Below are 22,333 nucleotides of genomic sequence, written 5' to 3'. Positions count from 1 at the left end.
AAGTGGGGCTCTCTCGCCCGCCTATTTTCTCACGCTCGCCACTCACAACGCGATTCATTAAAAATACGATTTTCATCAACCTACCTGCCACTGCGCTGGTTTTGCACACATTTTTTAACGCATATACATAGGAAATCGTCGCGAGTTGACAACTTCATGACAAGTTGAGTTAGAGACGAGAAAAAGGCAGGATAGCGGGAATCTAGCGTGGTTGCGAAAGGTTTTAAAAAGTTATGTGTTATGTCTCTGATGTATTTGAACTTTGCTTACCGTAGGATTTACGTTCAAAGCAGATAATATCGAGAAAAGAGCGTCGGTATTCCAATGTGTGCCTATCATATTAACAAACCCCGTTAACAATGTTAAGGGCCCTCCACACTCATGCGCGAATCGCGGCGCGAAGCCGCGAACGCGAGTGTGGAGCCTAGTTTGCTGATTCATACATTTAAGATTTTGAATAAGTTTTAGTACAATCATCACAATAAAAAAAATTGGTCTATTGTTTCCCATAAAGTTTTAAGTCATAATGTATTGTTTGTCCGCATTTTCGTTAGTCATAATTAGGTTTTTCTCAGAAACGCGTAACTTTTCAGGATTGCCATAAAACAAAACTAATACCTACCTTTGCACTTAATGCACTTTTCGTGGGGTAGTCACACAAATCTCTGTTTTAACATTTTGCTGGGACGTCAGTTAGCCGCGACCACGACCAGTGAAACCTGTGTCGAAACGTCGGTAAATAAAGGTAACAAAATAAATTCGCGATAGACCCGTTTGTAAATGTAATTTAATATGTGTTCAAACCGCGAAAGTTTTAAATGTTATAATACCTACCTAACCTAACCTATCTATAGGATAACCTTACGAAAATCCGGAAAAGTTAACGGTTTCAGAATTATGACTAATGATAATCTGACAAACATTACATCATGACTTTTAATAATTATGTCAAACAAAGGGATCCCAAATCCCAGAAAATATATAAGGCGGTGCTAAGGAAGATTGATGGGTAGGTTTTCATTGTAATTCGGTAGATATTAAAAGTTAGAACTCTATTATCTACCAAATTTTATCAAATCCTGACGAGAGCAAATCTACTAATAAATATCGGCCCATATGTATTTGACTGTATGTATTTGATTAGTATAGTATAGACCGTACCCCGTTAATATAAGATTCACCGATAGTCAATTGAGTCAGTTCACTCTGTGTTGACAACGACGGTCCCACACTTTTCGCGTAATGCAACCAGTATGTGTTCTACTTCCATTTATAATGAATTTATATAAAATCGACATATGAAATCTGTTTTATTTCTGTGTCGATTATAAAATTTATGAGACAGTTGCATGCCTAAAGAAAGATGTGCAAGTTTCGGAAAGTTTAAAAACAAGTTAGTTAAAGTTCTAGGAAATCTCAGGAAAATTTCATAGGAAATAAAGGAAACTTTCATTTTATCATAATCATCATGTCAGCCGATAGATGTCCACTGCTGGACATAGGCCTCCCCAAGGCTCGCCACTCCGACCGATCTTGTGCCGCTCTTTCATTTGAAAATGGAAAATTTCGATCCCTATACAAGAATATGAGAAGTTTCCACAATTGTTTAATGTCGAAAATTTCGCAATTTCGGAAACTTTCCGACAATACATCAATACTTGCATGGTTAGGTTTTATAACAATTACTGAATAAAATTATAGTACATTATTACACAAGACAACAATAAAACGATACACAAATTACTCTTACTCTAAACTATAATGAAAAATGAATGAATGAATGAATTGATGAATGAGAGAATGTTAATGAATTGATTGATAATTAAAGAACTCATAGGACTTCCGGTTCGAACGCCATCTTGATAGTAGCCTCGTGATTAATTCCTTTGTTTTTTGCTCATTAATATTGTTTAAAGTGTAATATCGATAGCTTTATTATACAATAATCTAATGTGGTAGTGTGCAGTGAATGGAGAATTAATCTCAAAGCGTGTTTAACCACCATTTTGGAGTCAACGGCCGGTAGTCCACGTGCTTCTCGTAAAATCCAGCTATCGGTTTTACGAGACAACTACAACATCCACCGAACAGCGTCGTGCTCTAAGAGCATTTATTTTGTTCCTACCCTTTTACGTGACATTGGCTACGGGCAACACCGCCCTCAAGTCCATCAAGAAAAGAAAGAAAGAACTCATAATGGACAGTACCTGGGAGACCGAGCTTTGCTCGGAAAACTTATAAAAACTCATAAATGCACGTTTTCCCAGAGATAAAGACCCAGCTAGATAGATTTTTCGCCCCCGAAAATCCCCATAGAGCAAATTTCATCGAAATGGTTAGAGTCGTTTCCGAGATCCCCGAAATACAAGAATTACTCGTTTAAAGGACGTAGAGCTTTCGAATTGTTATAAGTAGGTAGGTAAATGCAAGTAGGTAAATGTTACAATTTTTTTAACATAAATTCTAGCTCACCCAAAAGTTTATCCGCGGTTTTGGACTTGGTGCTATGGCTAAAGTTGTGGACGTTTTTCAGTTCACATATGTACATAATATGTTCATATATTATATGAACTGAAAAACGTACATACATGTACAGTCAGATGCAGAGAGAGGTGACCCCCCCTGCTAGGACTGATTGTGTATGCAGGGGGGTCACCTCCCTCTGCATCTGACAGTCTGACTGTACATACATGTTCACCATGCAGAGTGTAAAATTGTAGGAAACACCCTGGAACATTAAGCACCTAATACCCACCACTCCATATCAATGTATACAGCCCATTTTAAAATTCAAAGCAAAAACTAAACACCCTAAACAGCAATAGACATAACTAAATATTTTACGATTTCAGTCCGAAAGCATCTGCTCCGAAAAAACATCATTATACATAAACGCCCATTCTCGAAACAAGAATTTAATCAGATAGTTTTTACCAAACGGCAATTTCGGGAACGCATTCGGCGTGCGCGGGAAAAACTACTCGTAAAGATGGCGACCGCGGGCGTCCGATGCAAATGGTGTCGCGCTGAAAAAGCTCCGCGCTGTAAAAACTTAAAGGAACTCATAGTATTTCATCGGCGTCGCCAGTTATTGAGCGGGGTTAGTGTTTTTATACTAAATTCCCTCGTTCGCTGCGAGGCGGGTTTTTGCGGGCCGGAGTCTGGGAACGCTACCACAGACAAAAACCTACCATTGCCGCGCGCTGCAAAAACTCTGCGACGTATGGATAGAATTAATGCCGCTCTTTTAATTTTCTTCAAGAAAGCGCGGGAGGAAACGGTGTAATGAGTGTTGCCAGCCGCAAAAACGCTCCGTATAATGACGTTGCTCATTTTAAATCCAGTTTAATTTTTCTTGTTGGACAACGTGTAAAAAGAAATCCGGAATCTTCCGAGTGAGTACGTATTCTTATTCCACTTTGCCGCTAATAAGAGCTTTTTCTTTGACTTTTTAAGCAAATGGTCTTATTAGAATAGCACTAAGTGGTCCTGCCGATTGTGTCACGCTCACGCTAAACGCGTTGCATGCTGTACTTCTACACTGGACTCGTCACCTTAAGTAGATGTAATTATCATTTTAGTACGTGCCGCTTCGCATTATAAAAATGGAATCCGCATTTAATTACAAAGACGTATGTACTAAAGGACTGCAATGATTATAGTGGAAGATAGAGTCAGACCAAGCTAACTGCATGGCACTTGCAATGACAAAGTGTGACAATGACATCATTAATGTCAAATAACTACGAAATTATGACATAATAACACTCCCTCACTTTGTTCTGTTCAATTCGGTGCAAAGTTAGCTTAAGATCATTGACCTAACTTTTTTCATCTTATAACATAGACTTATGTTTTATTTTATTTAGCGAAAACAAAAAAAATTGTTTGAAAAACACGTATTGCATAGATACATTCATATATACAAAAGCAAACAATTAGTGATGGAGGGTTAAACATTCCCATTATAATCATTGAGGTAGGTATGTATATAGGTACGTAGCAGAGCTAAATTTCTAATTAGAGGTTTTCCAATAACGGTAAACCGAAGTTACATTGTAAGATTTCGAATAAATTTGGTGGATAGATAGATTTCTCTATTCCAGCGGTTCTCAAACTTTTTTTGGTGACGGAACCCTTTTGAAAAGCGAAATATCTAACGGAACCCCAAATTGAAATTGTCGTTCTTCACCATTGAAATGTGGACCAAACATGCAGGCGACCGTAGAAGAGCTGGATTTTGTTGTTTTTTTTTTTCGTTTTTCGTGGAATCAGTAGCGCCTGGAGAAAGCAATCCTAAAAAAACAATTTAATAATAGAACCTAACACCTAATTTTATGAGAATCGGTTGAGAATTGCGACCCAGGTAGCAAAATGACGTCATTTGACATCATTTTGCTACCTGGGGACCTAGGGGCCGATTTTTGAATATCGCCCGTCGATTTCGTGCATTTCGTTCAATAATATCTCCACTACTAGGCAAATAAATTCTACTAATAGAATTGCAAAGGAATGGTCAATACCACTAGGTTACCAATTTCTATAGCTCGTAATTAAAAAAAAAGCATTTCGCCATTTTCCACCGATTTTCGAGTGACGAGTGAATAAGATTGAAGAATAGAGGTTATTTCAGTTATATAGGTGGTTAGTAGGTAAGTTATTTTGGAAGCAATATGAATAAATTGAATAAGTTGTACCTACTCTTTAACAATAAAAAAACCGGCCAAGTGCGAGTCGGACTCGCGTTCCAAGGGTTCCGGATACTTTACACAATTTCTAACAATGCATTTTTTATGTGAAATGTTAATGAATTGTCTTTAAAAGACCCGTAGGGGTCGGATCAAAAACTTAGTAATTAAGTCCGACTCACGCTTGACTGCACATTTCTAATAGGTTTTCCTGTCATCTATAAGTAAAGAACTATTTTGTGTATTTTTTTCAAAATTTTAGACCCGGTAGTTTCGGAGATAAAGGGGGGAATGGTCATTTTTTGTCTATTTTCTTGAATAACTTGTAAACTATTTATCCTAAAATTAAAAAAATATATATTTGAGATACTCATAATAAGCTCTTTCATTTGATATGTAACACGATATAGTTTGAAAACCTTTTTTTTCTCATTTGTGAAGTGGCCCCCATTTTTAAAATTCATTTGTTTACATTCCATGCCCATCTTTGGGTCACAAACTTACATATGTGACCCAAATTTCAACTTAATTGGTCCAGTAGTTTCGGAAAAAATGGGCAGTGACAGACGGACAGACAGACAGACAGACAGACGGACAGACAGACAGACGCACGAGTGATCCTATAAGGGTTCCGTTTTTTCCTTTTGAGGTACGGAACCCTAAAAAGGTAAAATATTCCTTGTCCTTCAGAAAATTCAGTGAATCTTTTGAGTCTGTTTTTTTTTAATTTATTTAGAAAGATTCTTCAAAGGATAGACATGTATGTAGTACATGGTACATGACAATGCCATATTGAATAAATTACAAAAAAACCGGCGAAGTGCGAGTCGGACTCGCGCACGAAGGGTTCCGTACCATTACGCAAAAAACGGCAAAAAAAATCACGTTTGTTGTATGGGAGCCCCACTTGAATGTTTATTTTATTCTGTTTTTAGTATTTGTTGTTACAGCGGCAACAGAAATACATCATCTGTGAAAATTTTAACTGTCTCGCTATCACGGTTCATGAGATACAGCCTGGTGACAGAAGGACAGACAGACAGACGGACAGCGGAGTCTTAGTAATAGTTGGTAATAGGGTCCCGTTCTTACCCTGTGTGTACGGAACCCTAAAAATGACTAGATTTTGTCACACTAAATTTGTTACTTCATTGCCTCGTACCACTAATAAATGGAAACTAATTTCTGGTTTTTCATTTCAAGATTTCAATAGTTTTAACTACTAAAACTAACTAAATTTTGTGTCGTTTTCAAGCAAAAGGTACCACATTGTATTTTGCCATAAGGTTGCTCTGACAGGTTATTCGCATGAAGATACAAAAAAAAATCGTCGTTATGTAAGCGACAAAGTGGTACCTTTTGCTTGAAAACGTCACAAATAAAGAAAGGACGCTTTCCACGAGGAATTTCGTACATTGACCCACCTGTTTCTATCTCTATCGCACACGCATAATTGCACGCAATGCTTGACCGCTGTCATTATGGGCGGGACAGCAACACACCATAACACGAACGATTGTGATAGGATAGGAACAGCTATAAGTTAGAGCGAGAAAGAGATATTTTTATAAGTAAGAGTACTAGTATAGTATTATATAATCTGTGATGTAACTATAGTTTGCCAAACATAGACATAGACAAACATAGACAGAGAATCATACTATCTTTGTCTTACACTGGTACTAGCGCCCGAAAGAAAAGGATGAGTATAATTATCCTGGTTGTTACTGACTGACAAATTGGTTTGACCAACTATACTTAATTTAGCGATTGCGATAAGTACCTACATTAAAGTAGGTGTAGGTAAACGAAATGGCTATAGAAATTGCGGAGCGAGGTCAACATACATTACTACACCAAGTACCGGGTTCGACTGCTGCCATATAGTCAATTAACAAGGCTGCCTCTTTTACACAAGAAAATATAATCGTTAAAAGCGGTAACAAAAAGTTTAATAGCTGCTTGAAAGTATTAAAAAGTTGCACGAGTGTTTCAGCCCGCGAGAAAGCTACCAACTTACAAAAAATATTATGGGGTCACCCAACACGTTAAGTCCGGTTTCTAGAAGTGATTTATCGTAAGTGGTAGAAATAAATCCAAAAGATAATTTGTTACCTTATTTGGTGGTTGCGTGGTAACAAAGCTCATGGATTAAAATCCAAGATATTAATTTGTAATATAGAAAACTGTATATTTTCATGATATTATCTAAAAGCTAAAACTGAATGCTTTTGTGACATTGGCGTTTAGTTTTTTGGTAATAACTTTTTACTGTCACTGTTACACTATTGTCCATTCCTATTCAATTCATTTTACTTAATTAACTTTACTTTTATATCCGTTGCCGCTATAACAACAAATACTAAAAAGTACGGAACCCTCGGTGGGCGAGTCCGACTCGCACTTGTCCGGTTTTTTTAACGATATTTTCACTTATTTCATAAAATTATGCGTAAAACGAAACGCACTACTTCAACTTCAAAGTTCCTATTTTGGTTCCTATTCACGAAACTCTTTTTTGTTTTTTGCCCGTAATATTGGCTAAACTGGTTTCTTTATGTTCTTTATATAATTATTTTAAAGCTCGCTCCAAAATTCGCGGCGCGAAGACGCGAACGCGAGTGTGGAGTCGATTTCGCTTATTATCGAACTAGACTCCACACTGGCGTTCGCGGCTTCGCGCCGCGATTCGCGCACGAGTGTGAAGGGAGCTTAATGTTCAGAGGGCCTACCGCGAACCACGTTCGACGTGTTGTCTGCCTGTCACACTTACTTACGAATTTACAAGTGTGACAGAGAAGCAACACGTCGAACGTGGTTCGCGGTAGGTCCTCTGGGCATAAACAACTGTTAATTGTACAGGGCTCTCCACACTCCTGCGCGAATTGCGGCGCGATGCCGCGAACGTGAGTGTGGAGTCTAGTTCGCTAATCAGCGAAATCGACTCCACACTCGCGTTCGCGGTTTCGCGCCACGTAGTCTGGAGCGACTTACGATAGACCGCAGGAACCACGCGATTCCCGCACGAATGTGGAGGGATTTTACACTAGTACTAGCACCCAAAAGAAAAGGATGAGTTTTTGTTTGTTCTTATTTACTGACAATTTGGTTTGACCAACTATAGTTGTCAGATGATATCACATGATATCATCTGTAGCAAGCCTTATATATTTTTTGATGTGGCAATTCTACCCAAACCGAAATTTGAATTTTATTTGAACGACTCCATTCAACGGATTCTCTTGACGATAAATTGGTATTTTGACGCATTTTATTTTATTTTAGTGAATTGTCCAGGAATATTCTAACCATTGAGTGTAATAAACGCAGTGTGAAGTATTATATGTGTGTATTGCCAAGATGACGTCGGAAAAAGGCTCTCGGAGGGATAAAAACCAGAACATCCAAGTGTTTGTAAGACTAAGGTAAATATGTGTAATTTCCTCTATTTATCTCCATAATTATACATTTCTAGTCTTATTTTTAACGTGTAAATATGATTACGGATTCTTTTCTCAATAATTAACTCGTATATTCACCATGTTTTGACCTTTTCAGTTATTGTTTTGAATGGTGTTTTAGGGTGTAATAAAAGGCGTCTTTCTTTGTACTTTTGGATATTATACTTTCTAATAATACATTTCCATGAGGCGTTAAGCGTTTGTCTATTCATCACCACTACAAGAGCTAGTTAATGTATTTAAATATGCCAGCATGAGTCATAGTGATAAATTGTCATCACTCATCATGCATTGCCAATGTATTTTATGCATTTATTTGATTTATTCATCAGTCCTAACTCAGAAATGCTACTTTCATTCACGAATATCAAAACTTAAATATACAACATTGTTGTCTAGTTATCTTCACATAATAGTGTCTCCTTTTTTTAATTTCCATGCAATGTCTACCAACATTGATAGCTAATCCTGTCAATGTCTTTGTATTCAGACCATTTTTAGGGTTCCGTACCTAAAGGGTAAAAATGGGACCCTATTTACTAAGACTCCGCTGTCCGTCTGTCTGTCACCAGGCTGTATCTCATGAACCGTGATAGCTGGACAGTTGAAATTTTCACAGATGATGTATTTCTGTTGCCGCTATAACATCCGTCTGTCTGTCTGTCACAGCCTTAGTAATAGGGTCCCGTTTTTACCCTTTGTGTAGGGAACTCTAAAAAACAAAGGACTGTGTAAAAGTGTGTGTTGGGAAACTAGTTCTAACTTGTAGTTTCTTGCATGAGAAAATGAAGTTTTCAATGTATAAACCTTCGAGAAAACCTATGAGAGCATAAAAGCCAGGATTTGGCCCACATAAATTCATCTAAAGGCTTGTTTGGACTACGTTAGTTATTTAGTCGAGTATCAGGTACTTTAGTGACTAAACTCAAATATGTCTGACCACCAAAAATTTACTTACCTTAAATGTTTGTAGTCAGTTTTTAACTTATTATTTGTTTCTATTACAATTACAGACCTCTTAATCAGAGGGAGCGAGACATCAAGTCCCTGGGAGTCGTGGAAGTAGTGAACGGGCGAGAGGTGGTGGTGCGCCAGTCACAGCAGACCACACTCACTAAGAAGTTCACATTTGACCGTGCTTTCGCTCCTAATACTAAACAGGTAAGTTTCTGCTTTTGCAAATTTTAACAAAACTATGACTGTCTTGAGCAGTATTTGTTGCTTTTCACATGCTGTCAAAGTTTACAAGACTATGTTAAAGATATAAATAGTTAGCACCCCTAGCATAACAACAGTGTCTCGTTTCTTTCTAAATTGCCTTTTACAGTTAGATAGAAACCGGCAGTCTTAGGCTTGTGCCTGCCCGTTCACTACAGAGAGCGCTCCGCTCTTGGTCAATAGGTGAGACGAAATAGTTCAGGTTCAGTTCGGTTTTTGAGAGCCGGGAATGAAAAGGAATCGGTTTTATTTTCATGGTTGGGGGATGTGTCAATATTAAACATTAAAATAAAATGAAAACAAATATGTAGAAATATATTTAATTTTCCTTCATATTTTACGGGCTTAGGAGTGTCACGTCGTTTTTTCACACTCATGCCAGCGACATTGTCAACTGTTTCGTTCCATCCATTTACCGTTTCACTCAGTCAAGCGCTCTCCAATCCCACTGAACTAAAGTACCTAAAGACCTATTAAGAGCGTGCAAAAAGATTTAGTTCCTTTCGGTCCTTCACGGGATTTCATTCTTAACAGTTCTTAGTTCATGACCGACTCAAGCCTGCAGTCTGTATCGCGAGCGAGGTAAGGTACAACTTGGAACCTGGCGACCTGTCGCGACAGCATACTCTATTCTATTCTATGTACTTAGAACAATCCAAGATAGACCCTTGTGGATACACTGGTTTGATTTTGCCAACCTCGCTAGAAAAGTGTTAGTCTCAGCTTTCTGAGTCCGGTCCGGACACATCCCTACAAACAAGTTTCTGTGCATGATGCGTGTTAAATCGTCACCACTGTGTGCAAACTGTCAGAAGACTGATGACTTGTCTCACGTGCTGTTGGAATGCGTCCGGAATTCGGACTTGAGAAAAATAATTTTTGGTAGTCTGGGCTCCATGCACAAAGGACAGATCAATTGTTGGTTGGCAGAGCCTATATCGGACAAAGCAATCAGTGTTTACGACTTTATCGACCTCTCCCTTGAGTAGGGAACTATGAAAGCACCCATGAGGCTGACATGTTCACCTAGAGTGTCCAAAGCTTCCATAAAAACCAGATAAAAAAAAACTATGAAATACCACTGCAGTGAAATATTTTTTCTTATTTTGTTAATGCCCTGTTATTTTCACAGATTGAAGTGTACCAACAAGTAGTAAGCCCTTTAATAAAGGAGGTGCTATGCGGCTACAACTGCACCGTGTTCGCCTACGGGCAGACAGGCACCGGCAAGACACACACTATGGTCGGCGAGAGCACTGGTGATGAGAACGTCAACTGGCAGAATGTAAGTATAGTCACAGAATAAGTAATAGTATTATCACATAGAACGGCCACGCACCGCCCCAGCCTAGCCTAATAATAGCCTTTATTATTGAAGTTTTGGGTACAGACTACAAAGCATATATTAATTTGGTTTCGCGACTTTAACTTCAACTCGTCCTGTGACGTAGGCCTCCTCCATAGCTTTCCACTTGTTTCTTTCTTTTGCTGTTTGCATCCATTTACCTCCATCTATTCTTATATCATTCGACCATCTAAACTCTGCCATACCAAAAATGTGACGTTTTACTGCTAAGCTTAGCTTACTGACAAGCAACAATAAGTACCCTTTTGGTTGAAAATGGCACAAATAGATATACAGTGCACTATTTTTAAACAGGACCCTCTGGCCGGCATCATTCCCCGCGCTCTGAGCCAATTATTCGACGAGCTACGCATCTCTAACACCGAGTACACAGTCCGGGTGTCATACTTGGAGCTATATAATGAAGAATTATTTGATCTGCTGTCATCTTCTGAAGATAACTCGAAACTAAGGATCTATGAAGATGTCACTAGGAAGGGATCTAACATTGTTAATGGATTGGAAGAGATTACGGTGAGTTATGGCAAATTTTGATTCTTCGGATGATTTCTGCTTGCATTGCTGGTAATATCCGTTGTCTACTGGGGCAGAAATATTCATGAAGGAAGGATGCAGCAAAGGACAGAATGAAGGACAAGGACCCAAAAAGCGGACAGACGATATGTCAAGGTCGCAGGGATCTTGATGGACATTGTGGGGATGCTTGGAGGAACTACACTACTGCTCAAAAGTATTTAGGTAGCCGCAATTTTCACCATACAATTGTATACAAAAATTTTTTTCAAAATCATACTGTTCGATCGCAGGCAAATGACTCTTACATGTTGGATTGAATTTTTATTTAGGTAAATATATTGAACCTCAAATTGTTGCCAAAGACATCCATTAAAATTTCGAGTTTACTTTATGCAACGATTTAAAAAACCCATATGTACTTACTAGTTCATACAAAATAAAACTATTTTGTAATGGAAAACGATTTATGGATTTTTTTACGCTTGCCATTTGGTAAATAGGCAATGTACACGAATATTCTGCACATCATTTTGAAGCTCGATATGTCTGTTAAATTAAAAAAGTAAACTGCACAAAAAACTGTTACCCGACTGCGACTTAGCGGTATAATTCTGAAAGTCGATTTTGTATACAATTGTATGGAAAAAATTACGAGTGCCTAAATAGTTATGAGCGTTGGTGTATATCGAGCATGTGGAGTTGTGGACGTATTCGGTTTCTTTAAAATACTCTGACTCGTGGTCAAAGACAAAAACCGCCGGAGCCTTGTCACTGCGTCACACGTAGGTATATCTACCTTCAAATTTCAGCTTAAGACTAAAGTTGTACAAATTATTATAGTACCACCATAATGAACAAAAAAATACAAAGAAAAAAAAACCATTTTGAGCACGTCGCTAACACGCCCCACCCCAGTGCTGGCTCAGCACTCATAAACCAAAGGGATTCTAGCGACGCGCGCCGCAGGCCGTTTCAAAACGCCAGATTTGGTTTTTATTTCCACTAGCCTGATCCGACCATCCCTACCTGGAAAAACCTGCTGGACGATCGCCTTCGGCCACACATTGCGTGGTGCTCCTGGATCTACAACTAAAACTAAGTCTCCTACCTTAAGTGGAGCTTGCTCATTGTTCCACTTCCTTCTCGGGAGTAGCTATTTACTATTAGCTGTCTATGTTTACACACCTGTGTGTTAGCTGTTTATGTTTATAGATGGCAGCACTAATCTCTCTCGCTATATCGTAATTCCGTAAGGAATTCGTATAGGAGGATTAGGAGGTGCAAGCGCGTACTGCTTGCCCTTAGAGTTGGTCGAAGACGCCTAGTCTTAGTAAGATGGCATATAGTCGAGAAATGGGGACCGGTTCCGTTAGCCCGGATTGCTAAAGACGCCGGTTCGAATCCGGCCTACACCACTGGAGGGCTTCGTCAGTTTTTCTTTAATAGATAACATCTATTTCTGTCTATGTTCAATTTAACTAAACTAAAAATGAAACTAAACTAAAACTAATATGTTTTAGGTATACAACAAGAATGAAGTATACAAGATTATGGAACAGGGCCAAGAGAGGAAGCGGGTGGCTTCTACACTTATGAATGCGCAATCTAGGTAAGAGAAAGTAAATAATATAGTACTTATTAGTATTTTCTTCTTTTGTTTTCATATTTATTGGCAAAAAACATTATAAAGACCCAAGAATTTTTTCTAAAATATTAAGTGGTGTAAGAAAAAATGCTTTAAATTACCAATAAGCAGCAGCTATGGTGCTTTCAAAGACTTGTATTCTTTTTTTCTTTAAAAACTAGTATAAACTTTAACCCTAATTTAAGTAATTATTATTTTTATTTGTACTTTACAAATATTGCAGTGAGAATCCCAATGGCAAGCCTACATTGTCCTAGTAAGTGAAATTGTTAGGAAAGTAGGTGTTTCCTATTGTTTATGTTTCCTCCTTATATACTAAATTTAATAAGAAATAAATCAAAAACTTTTTAAGGACAAATTTGCTCTTGGGTTGCTTTCTGTAATATCTATAATGAGGAAGCATATACACTCAAAATATGTGGTATTTTCTATAAAAAGGGACCTTATTGTCGATGGCAATTATGCCATTATTAACGATGCTCTGATATAATTACAATGCCGCGCGACGCTGTGCGGCGTAAGCGCCATCGACAATAAGGTCCCTTTTCACAGAAAATGCCCCATATAAAGCTTGTAGCTTCGTAGGTAGAACAAATAAAACTGTATATTTTAGAGTTTTTATTTGTAGTAGGGATATACTACCCATACCCAGTGATTGGCCTTTTATAGTGCAGATAATAACCCCCTTGTTCATAATAAATTTTGGTAATATACAATTTATAAATATTGACATTGTTAAGTAAAAACCGGCCAAGTGCGAGTCGGACTCGCGCACGAACGTTTCCGTAACATTACGAAAAAAACAGCAAAAAATATCACGTATGGGAGCCTCATTTAAATATTTATATTATTCTGTTTTTAGTATTTGTTGTTATAGCGGCAACAGAAATACATCATCTGTAAAAATTTCAACTGTCTAGCTATCACGGTTCATGAGATACAGCCTGGTGACAGACAGACAGACAGCGGAGTCTTAGTAATAGGGTCCCCGTTTTTACTCTTTAGGTACGGAACCCTAAAAATGAATCTATGAAATGTAAATATAGAGTAAATTCATGTTAGTAATTAAGTATTTAATGTATTTATAGTAAAATTTGCACGCCGGAAGTCGGCAGAATTGTGCTGGACTAATATTCGATGTAACATCTGTGTTAACCATGATTCTAGCAAATATATTACACATGAAATAAAACTATGAAAACGGATTATATCGAGTATATTGAATGTATAATACATCCCGACGTTTCGAACCCTTTACAGCGTTCGTGGTCAACGGGTGACTGAGGAAAAATTACAAAGTGCAAAAATACCCACATACTAAAAATAATGAACAATCATAGACTATAAACTTTAAGGCTGGTTGTACATGCAAAATCGGTTCATAAGGCTAGTTACACACTACAATTATTTTCAAGTAAAGATATATATATATATATATATATATATATATATATATATATATATACGCGATTTTAACTATAAAACTCCCGTGAGACTCAAACATATTAGATTATTTTAAACCGGGTCACTCACGTATTATACACGCCGCGCCCTCGACCAGTGAAGACGTGTCGTGTCTCCGTGAAGACGGTCCTCGTAAATTGGACCGAAACATGTCGAGCTATTCGACTTAATAATACGTGAGTGACCCGGTTTAAAATAATCTAATATACATATATACGCGATAAAAACGATGATGATGGGATGTATTATAAATTCAATATACGCGATATAATCCGTTTTCATAGTTTTATTTCATGAGTAACTGTCGCGGTAACCGAAGACAATATTAAATAAATTACAATTACATAAACGTCTACATAAGTTGAGACGCCGCTAATATTCGTTTGTCCCTTTCCATCATACCAATACGTCGGAAAGGGACAAACCGATTATTAGAGGCTTGTCAACTTTAGTAGACGTTTGTGAATAAGGGGGTTAGGCCCTTATTTTTTAGGCAAGTAATCATTATTGAAAAGGCCCAGGCCCAATAGAGGCCAATTATTGAAAAGGCCCAAGCCCAAAAGAGGCCAATTAATGAAAAGGGGCCGACATTCGTATTTAGTTTACCCTATTTAGCTTAAAAAAAGTGTTAAACTACAATATTGCAAGTAACCATTTGGTAACCATTTTGGTAGGTGGGCATTTTCACTTAAAACTGTACCATTAACTTTTTTTCGATCCATTTTTTATCCATTAACATTTGTGTTATTTCTTCTCGGAATCACGACGACTATCGATTTAAAAAGAAAAAAATATGTCTGTTTAGTAACGCATTTTCACATACATTTTGTATGGACCGTTACAAAACTGACCCAAAATATGTATGAAAAACTGGGGACACTTTTTTTCTTTGTCTCATTCAATTGTACTCGTGATTCTGAGTATAAATAACTCAAAAGTTGATGGTTTTTTGAAAAAAAAGTATATGGCACCATTTCTTTTGAAAACTCCCAGATACCAATGGTATTGGTAGCAAAGCAGTTGGTAAGGAAAACAAGTGTAGAATGTTTCCCTCATATTAGAAGTAGCTAGCTTATTTCGTAGTACATATAGCCATGTGTTATAATGGAGCGGCCAAAATGGTCATAAATATCTGAACTCAAATGTGTTGACAATAGAAGTTTGTCGAGATATTTGTGAGCATCTTATTCACTCTGTTATATTTAAAGGGTACTTATTGTCGCTTGTCAGTAAGGCGCTATTTCCATATAGCTTCAATTAGAAATCAACCTTATCGACAACCGACAATGTGGTACCTTTTAGTTGAAAACGTCACATATATAGCTTATATTATAACAATCAATTCATGTCTAAAGTTTTGTCTCTAGACATAAATGATTTAGTTAGTACTTAAGGATTTGCCACACTGGATGCGTTCTGCGGTCAGCGGTCAGGTCAAACCCGCATTATGTATGAACAACATTGACAGCGACCTTTGAAGTTGAAGTTTGACCTGACCGCTGCCCGCAGAACGCATCCGAACGCAGTGTGGCAAATCCTTTAAATTTAATAACTTAGATAGTTTGACTATATCCCAATACATGAAAAATTAATTTAATGATATGAATCACAGTCATCACCTGTAGAGATGTGAACTCGCAAATAACAATTATATTAAAAATTATAAAAAAATCTACACTTTATGGCAAAACAATCCATTTCATGCGAAAAATGCCCATTTCGGAAAAGAGCTGACTCTTCAAACTGCTGGATCGATTTATATCAATCATAACAACATAAAACTTGATTTCACGTAAAAAAAACGCATTGAAATCGGTCAGAAATCATCCGTTACCTACGATGCCACAGACAGACAGACGGACTTTGGCGTCAAACATAGTTTAATGTTTGGGGTTACAAATATGTGCTAACATTGATTGTGTCAAGCTTAGCCTTTTTTTTGTGTTAGGAGGGAAAAATGCATTACGCATACCACTCGGGTGCGGGGGGTGACCCGAGTGGTTATGTGGGACTCCCGTCTAGGCTAATGAGGCCCACGGTGTACCCACTAAAAAACCCCTCATATGCCGCCTCGCCGCCCTATTGGTGGGGTTACAGGAACGCTTGCGCTTGTCATCTGCGACCCCACCGGCGGCAGCCGCCCACGAGCGCGGCTCCTTCGCGGATGCCCGAAGGCCCTTCACGCTAGCCGCACCAAACAAGCTTAGCCTAATACTACCTTAGAACTAGGGTTTCGAAACTACCACCCGCCACGACACCAAAGCATCAGAGTCAAATGTCTAACCTATAGAACGGCCATAAAAAATAAATTTCGTAAAATCAGGTCAAAAACTTACGAGACCTCTTAGAAATAAAACTATGAAAACGGATTATATCGCGTATATTGAATTTAAAATACATCCCGACGTTTCGGACCCTTTACAGCGTTCGTGGTATACGGGTGACTGAGGAAAAGCTACAATGTGCAAAACTACCCACATACAAAAATAATGAACCATAATAAACTTTAAGGCTGGTTGGTTGTAAGGCAGCTGCAGAGAAAAGGTACCCCACGTCCATACCAATTTACAGAACTTTGTATGCAGGGGGCCTTTTCTCTGCAGCTGACTACATGCAAAATCGGTTCATAAGGCCTCTACACCTCTGACCAATATACGCGATATCCGTTTTCATAGTTTTATTTCATGAGTAACTATCGCGGTAACCAAAGACAATATTAGAGACCTCTTAGCTCAATATTCTTTTTTTTTCAGCCGTTCCCACACAGTATTCACCATCGTCGCACACATGAAAGAGAACAACCAGGAGGGTGAAGAGCTGGTCAAGATCGGCAAACTGAACCTCGTCGATTTAGCCGGCTCTGAAAACATCAGTAAAGCTGGCTCTGATAATCCCGCGAAGAAAGAGAGGGCGCGGGAATGCGTGAACATTAATCAGAGTTTATTGACCCTAGGGAGAGTTATTACAGCTTTGGTGGAGAGACATCCACATATACCATACAGGTAAGAAATCATGAACGTCGTTGCCACCATCTTAAATACATTTACCATTTTTATCATCATAAAAATGACCATGACAATCATTACCATCGTCATCGAAGGTAAGAAACGACATAATTTTCATATAATAGCGTCAAATTGAGGTTAGTTGACAGCCGGGTCTGGCAGTAAAGCGGGCTCTGATGACCCTGCGAAGAAATAGAGGGCGCGGGAATGTGTAAACATCAACATTGTGGACGCTTGGAAGAGTCATCACGGCATTGGTGGAGAGACATCGTTGCTACCATATTTATTACCATTTTTATCATCTTCATAATTACCATGACCGTCATTACCATCGTCATCTAGGGTAAGAAATGTGCGTGGCCCTGTGGACGTGTGGCCCTAGGGTAAAAAAAATATGCATGGGTTGTTTTAAAGCCCTTGGTGTTGTTACTTAGAGTGATATAAATGTTGTATCTACGTGATCATAGAGTATTCTTATTTCTCCCCAAGAGAATCAAAGCTCACCCGAATCCTCCAAGAGTCCCTCGGAGGCCGCACCAAGACCTCCATCATCGCCACCATCTCCCCCGGCCACAAGGATCTGGAAGAGACCATGAGTACCCTGGAATATGCCCACCGAGCCAAGAACATCCAGAACAAGCCGGAGGTGAACCAGAAGATGACCAAGACTGCCATGCTGAAGGAGTATGCCGAGGAGATTGACAAGCTCAAGAGAGACTTGCAGGCCGCCAGGGATAAAAATGGTGAGTGTTTAACTCTCCCGTTCCATAAATAACGATACTTTTGCCTAAATTGTTAATTAAAATTACCCTCAAGAAACACTAGATTAGAGATTTTCTCTAAATCACATTTGACACTACATACATGCTAACCACACTGACACTTCTATGTCACAACTATGTGCAAGCATTAAATGTCTCTATAGTTTAAACTGTGTCACTAGTTATTTATTAATAATTAATTAGGTAAGTACTAACTTTCGACTATTTCATTATTTTCCACTGTTTTTTGTTGACGTGATCAGGTCCTGGCAGAAAATCAGTGCTTTTCCTAATGGGTGAAGCGTAATACTGAGCCAGAACCTTTTTGTTTTGCTGCGACGCACACAGGATTTTTATTTGTATAAAACAGTATTTTTATGTATTTTTTCCTTTTTCTCTACATATTATGTAAAAATCGGTGTGACTTATTTGTTGTTGTAATTTTTGTTCATTTTCTGGATTGTTCTGTGTACCTATGTCATTTCTGTATTTGAATATTTTGTGTGCATTGTGGCAAACAAATAAACAGTTTATCTATCTATCTATCACTATAAGAATGACATGCATTTTACTTTCCTCGTATTCGAAATGAAAAGTAGAGTGTTTAACTCGGGTGAAAGGTATCATTTCAGCCTCGGACTGTTCGCGCTCTCACTGCGTTCGAGCGCCAAACAACCTCGGCATGACTAAGGGCCTTTCATCCCTTGGTTAACAATCTACTATTTTTCTCCCCAGGCGTCTGCATATCCACCGAAACCTTCGCCGAAATGAATCTCAAAGAAGAGGAGCAACGCAAGGAGATACAAGAACTGCTGCTAAGAAAGCGCGCGATGGAGGAGGAACGAGATCGCAAGGAGACAGTCTTCAATGACCTGAACCAGACGTTGCAAGAGAGAGTGTCCGAGCTGAATAGAACGAGACTGGCTATGCAGACCACGAAGGAAAAGCTCGTTAATGTTAACAATGTAAGTTTGTATGCTATCTACATGTTGTTATGTGTTATCTACATGTGTGTGTGTGTGTTAGTTTAAAATAAGTTAAACGTTAAAACATTAAACTAAACTAAAAATTATTCTTCACGGCGAACAGTGCCGATAAAACAAATATAAATCTACATTGAACGCAACGTCCGTCCGTCCGTCCTTTAGAATGTTGACAGATTTTAATCTTTTCGACCACGTGTCAAACACAAAAGCTGTCACTCGGACGCCACGTCACCGAAATGTCAAAACTGAAATTGAACTTCAGGCCCCTACTTGGTCCAACAAATATCGCTTGCTATCCAGCGCGGCAATGCCGCAAGTATATTTGGCACGTTTGTACAGGGTGGGGGTCGGAATGGGGTTTATGTTTAGTATAGATAATGTGTATTTTCTAGTTAGTTTTAGTGTTTTTCTTTAGTTTTATTATGTAGTGTTAAGTTACTGTTCATAAGTTTTTTGTTTTTGTAATTTTGGAGACTCATTTGACTATAAAATAAATTGAACTTTATGCACATGCACGTAGGTCTATGTTGCTCTGTGATCTTTGACCGATTAATCCATCTTTGGCGTTGGACCTGCGGTGCCGATATATCCGTCATTGGCGTCCAAAAGGTTAATATTATAAAACTAAATTACTATTGTAAACTGAAATAGATATCATACACTAAAGAAAAAGTGCCCAAGTCCACCGGTGGCCGAGGCGGGACTCGAACCCACGTGGCCGGGTGGTCTAGTGGTCAGGACGTTAGCCGCGTAAGCTGAAGACGCGGGTTCGATTGCCGCCTCGGCCACCGGTGGACTTGGTCACTTTTTTAAGGTTTCGTACCCAAAGGGTGAAAACGGGACCCTATTACTAAGACTCCACTGTCCGTCTGTCACCAGGCTGTATCTCATGAACCGTGACAGCTGAAATTTCCCAGATGATGTATTTCTGTTGCCGCTATAGCAACGAATACTAAACCGGACAAGTGCGAGTCGGACTCGTCGTCCGGTTTTCTTTAGTGTACGAGTATGATATCTTTGTCTTTAGAAGTCAAAGGGTAAAAAAACGAAGTCCTTACATAACTAAATTTGAATCTCCAGGCACTCCAAACCACGAAGATCCAATGCGAGGAGCAGAAACACCTGGTCGACCGACATCGCGCCACCGAGGAGGAGCTGAGCGCGCAGGCTCTAGACATCATCGCCGTCGCCGACACCGCCGCGACACACGTGCACCACCTGCACGCCAGTGTCGACAAACGCAGGTGTGTTACCTATACTAGGAGATATACATAGCAGAAACACCTGGTCGACCGACATCGCGCCACCGAGGAGGAGCTGAGCGCGCAGGCTCTAGACATCATCGCCGTCGCCGACACCGCCGCGACACACGTGCACCACCTGCACGCCAGTGTCGACAAACGCAGGTGTGTTACCTATACTAGGAGATATACATAGCAGGTATTACATGACCATACAAGACCATATACATCCATACAAGAGTCCCCGTCAAGCTCGGTTCTCCATACAAACGTAGTTACGCTCTCAGTTTAAAAACAACTAGCTAGGTTGCTCTTATCCTATTGTAAGTACAAAGTTTCATTTCTCAACCCATCAACGGAGCGGCAGCTGACTTTCATGAGGGTTCATCATACATAACCCTTAACCACTATACGAGTTATCGCCCGGGAGGCGGTCGGTCATGGAAATCTGTTCCCGGCCCGCGGTCTATAACCTAACCTATCTATAGGATAACCTGAGGAAAATCTTAAAAAGTTAACGGTTTAAAAATTATGACTAATGATAATATGACAATCATTACATTATGACTTTCAATAATTATGTCAAACAAAGGGACCCCCATAAGGGTACTCTATGATGTATGGGCTAGTGCTGCACTCTGGTGGCAGAACATAGCAGTAATATAATACCCTCTATGAACGTTGTTTTCAGAATGGTGGAGTCCCGGAACGTGCAGGTGACGGCGGAGTACCGGCGCCAGGCGGGCGCGCTGCGGGCGGGGGCGGCGGGCGGCGCGGGGGGCTTCGTCGACGGTCTGGCGCACGCCTTGCAGGCTTTACACCAACAGACGGGTGTGTACTACATGTGCAGGTGACGGCGGAGTACCGGCGCCAGGCGGGCGCGCTGCGGGCGGGGGCGGCGGGCGGCGCGGGGGGCTTCGTCGACGGTCTGGCGCACGCCTTGCAGGCTTTACACCAACAGACGGGTGTGTACTACATGTGCAGGTGACGGCGGAGTACCGGCGCCAGGCGGGCGCGCTGCGGGCGGGGGCGGCGGGCGGCGCGGGGGGCTTCGTCGACGGTCTGGCGCACGCCTTGCAGGCTTTACACCAACAGACGGGTGTGTACTACATGTGCAGGTGACGGCGGAGTACCGGCGCCAGGCGGGCGCGCTGCGGGCGGGGGCGGCGGGCGGCGCGGGGGGCTTCGTCGACGGTCTGGCGCACGCCTTGCAGGCTTTACACCAACAGACGGGTGTGTACTACATGTGCAGGTGACGGCGGAGTACCGGCGCCAGGCGGGCGCGCTGCGGGCGGGGGCGGCGGGCGGCGCGGGGGGCTTCGTCGACGGTCTGGCGCACGCCTTGCAGGCTTTACACCAACAGACGGGTGTGTACTACATGTGCAGGTGACGGCGGGCTACGGGCGCGCGGGGGGCTTCGTCGACGGTCTGGCGCACGCCTTGCAGGCTTTACACCAACAGACGGGTGTGTACTACATGTGCAGGTGACGGCGGAGTACCGGCGCCAGGCGGGCGCGCTGCGGGCGGGGGCGGCGGGCGGCGCGGGGGGCTTCGTCGACGGTCTGGCGCACGCCTTGCAGGCTTTACACCAACAGACGGGTGTGTACTACATGTGCAGGTGACGGCGGAGTACCGGCGCCAGGCGGGCGCGCTGCGGGCGGGGGCGGCGGGCGGCGCGGGGGGCTTCGTCGACGGTCTGGCGCACGCCTTGCAGGCTTTACACCAACAGACGGGTGTGTACTACATGTGCAGGTGACGGCGGAGTACCGGCGCCAGGCGGGCGCGCTGCGGGCGGGGGCGGCGGGCGGCGCGGGGGGCTTCGTCGACGGTCTGGCGCACGCCTTGCAGGCTTTACACCAACAGACGGGTGTGTACTACATGTGCAGGTGACGGCGGAGTACCGGCGCCAGGCGGGCGCGCTGCGGGCGGGGGCGGCGGGCGGCGCGGGGGGCTTCGTCGACGGTCTGGCGCACGCCTTGCAG

General features: G+C 40.9%; 1 protein-coding gene across 1 annotated transcript; it reads left to right on the top strand.

Moving 5' to 3' along the window:
* Window positions 1-7,898: 7,898 nt before the first annotated feature.
* Window positions 7,899-21,839, top strand: LOC134748051 (kinesin-like protein KLP2). Its single transcript, XM_063682785.1, has 12 exons — window positions 7,899-8,113; window positions 9,163-9,310; window positions 10,500-10,652; window positions 11,028-11,246; window positions 12,770-12,858; window positions 17,112-17,360; window positions 17,853-18,106; window positions 18,860-19,089; window positions 20,191-20,358; window positions 20,389-20,516; window positions 21,043-21,115; window positions 21,738-21,839. Exons 1-12 carry the CDS (start codon window positions 8,049-8,051, stop codon window positions 21,837-21,839), a joined length of 1,878 nt encoding a protein of 625 aa, XP_063538855.1. The 5' UTR covers window positions 7,899-8,048.
* The last annotated feature ends 494 nt before the right edge of the window (window positions 21,840-22,333 follow it).

The sequence above is a fragment of the Cydia strobilella genome, chromosome 1, assembly GCF_947568885.1.
Source record: "Cydia strobilella chromosome 1, ilCydStro3.1, whole genome shotgun sequence".
Classification (NCBI taxonomy): Eukaryota; Metazoa; Arthropoda; class Insecta; order Lepidoptera; family Tortricidae; genus Cydia; species Cydia strobilella.
Note: the sequence above shows the minus strand (reverse complement) of the source record. Positions and strands in the feature narration are given on the sequence as shown.

Coding starts and splice junctions, on each gene's coding strand:
- LOC134748051 (XM_063682785.1), top strand. CDS start 8,049: ATGACGTCGGAAAAAGGCTCTCGGAGGGATAAAAACCAGAACATCCAA. Junction 11,247..12,769: donor ATGGATTGGAAGAGATTACG/GTGAGTTATGGC, acceptor AATATGTTTTAG/GTATACAACAAGAATGAAGT. Junction 17,361..17,852: donor CATCCACATATACCATACAG/GTAAGAAATCAT, acceptor TTTCTCCCCAAG/AGAATCAAAGCTCACCCGAA.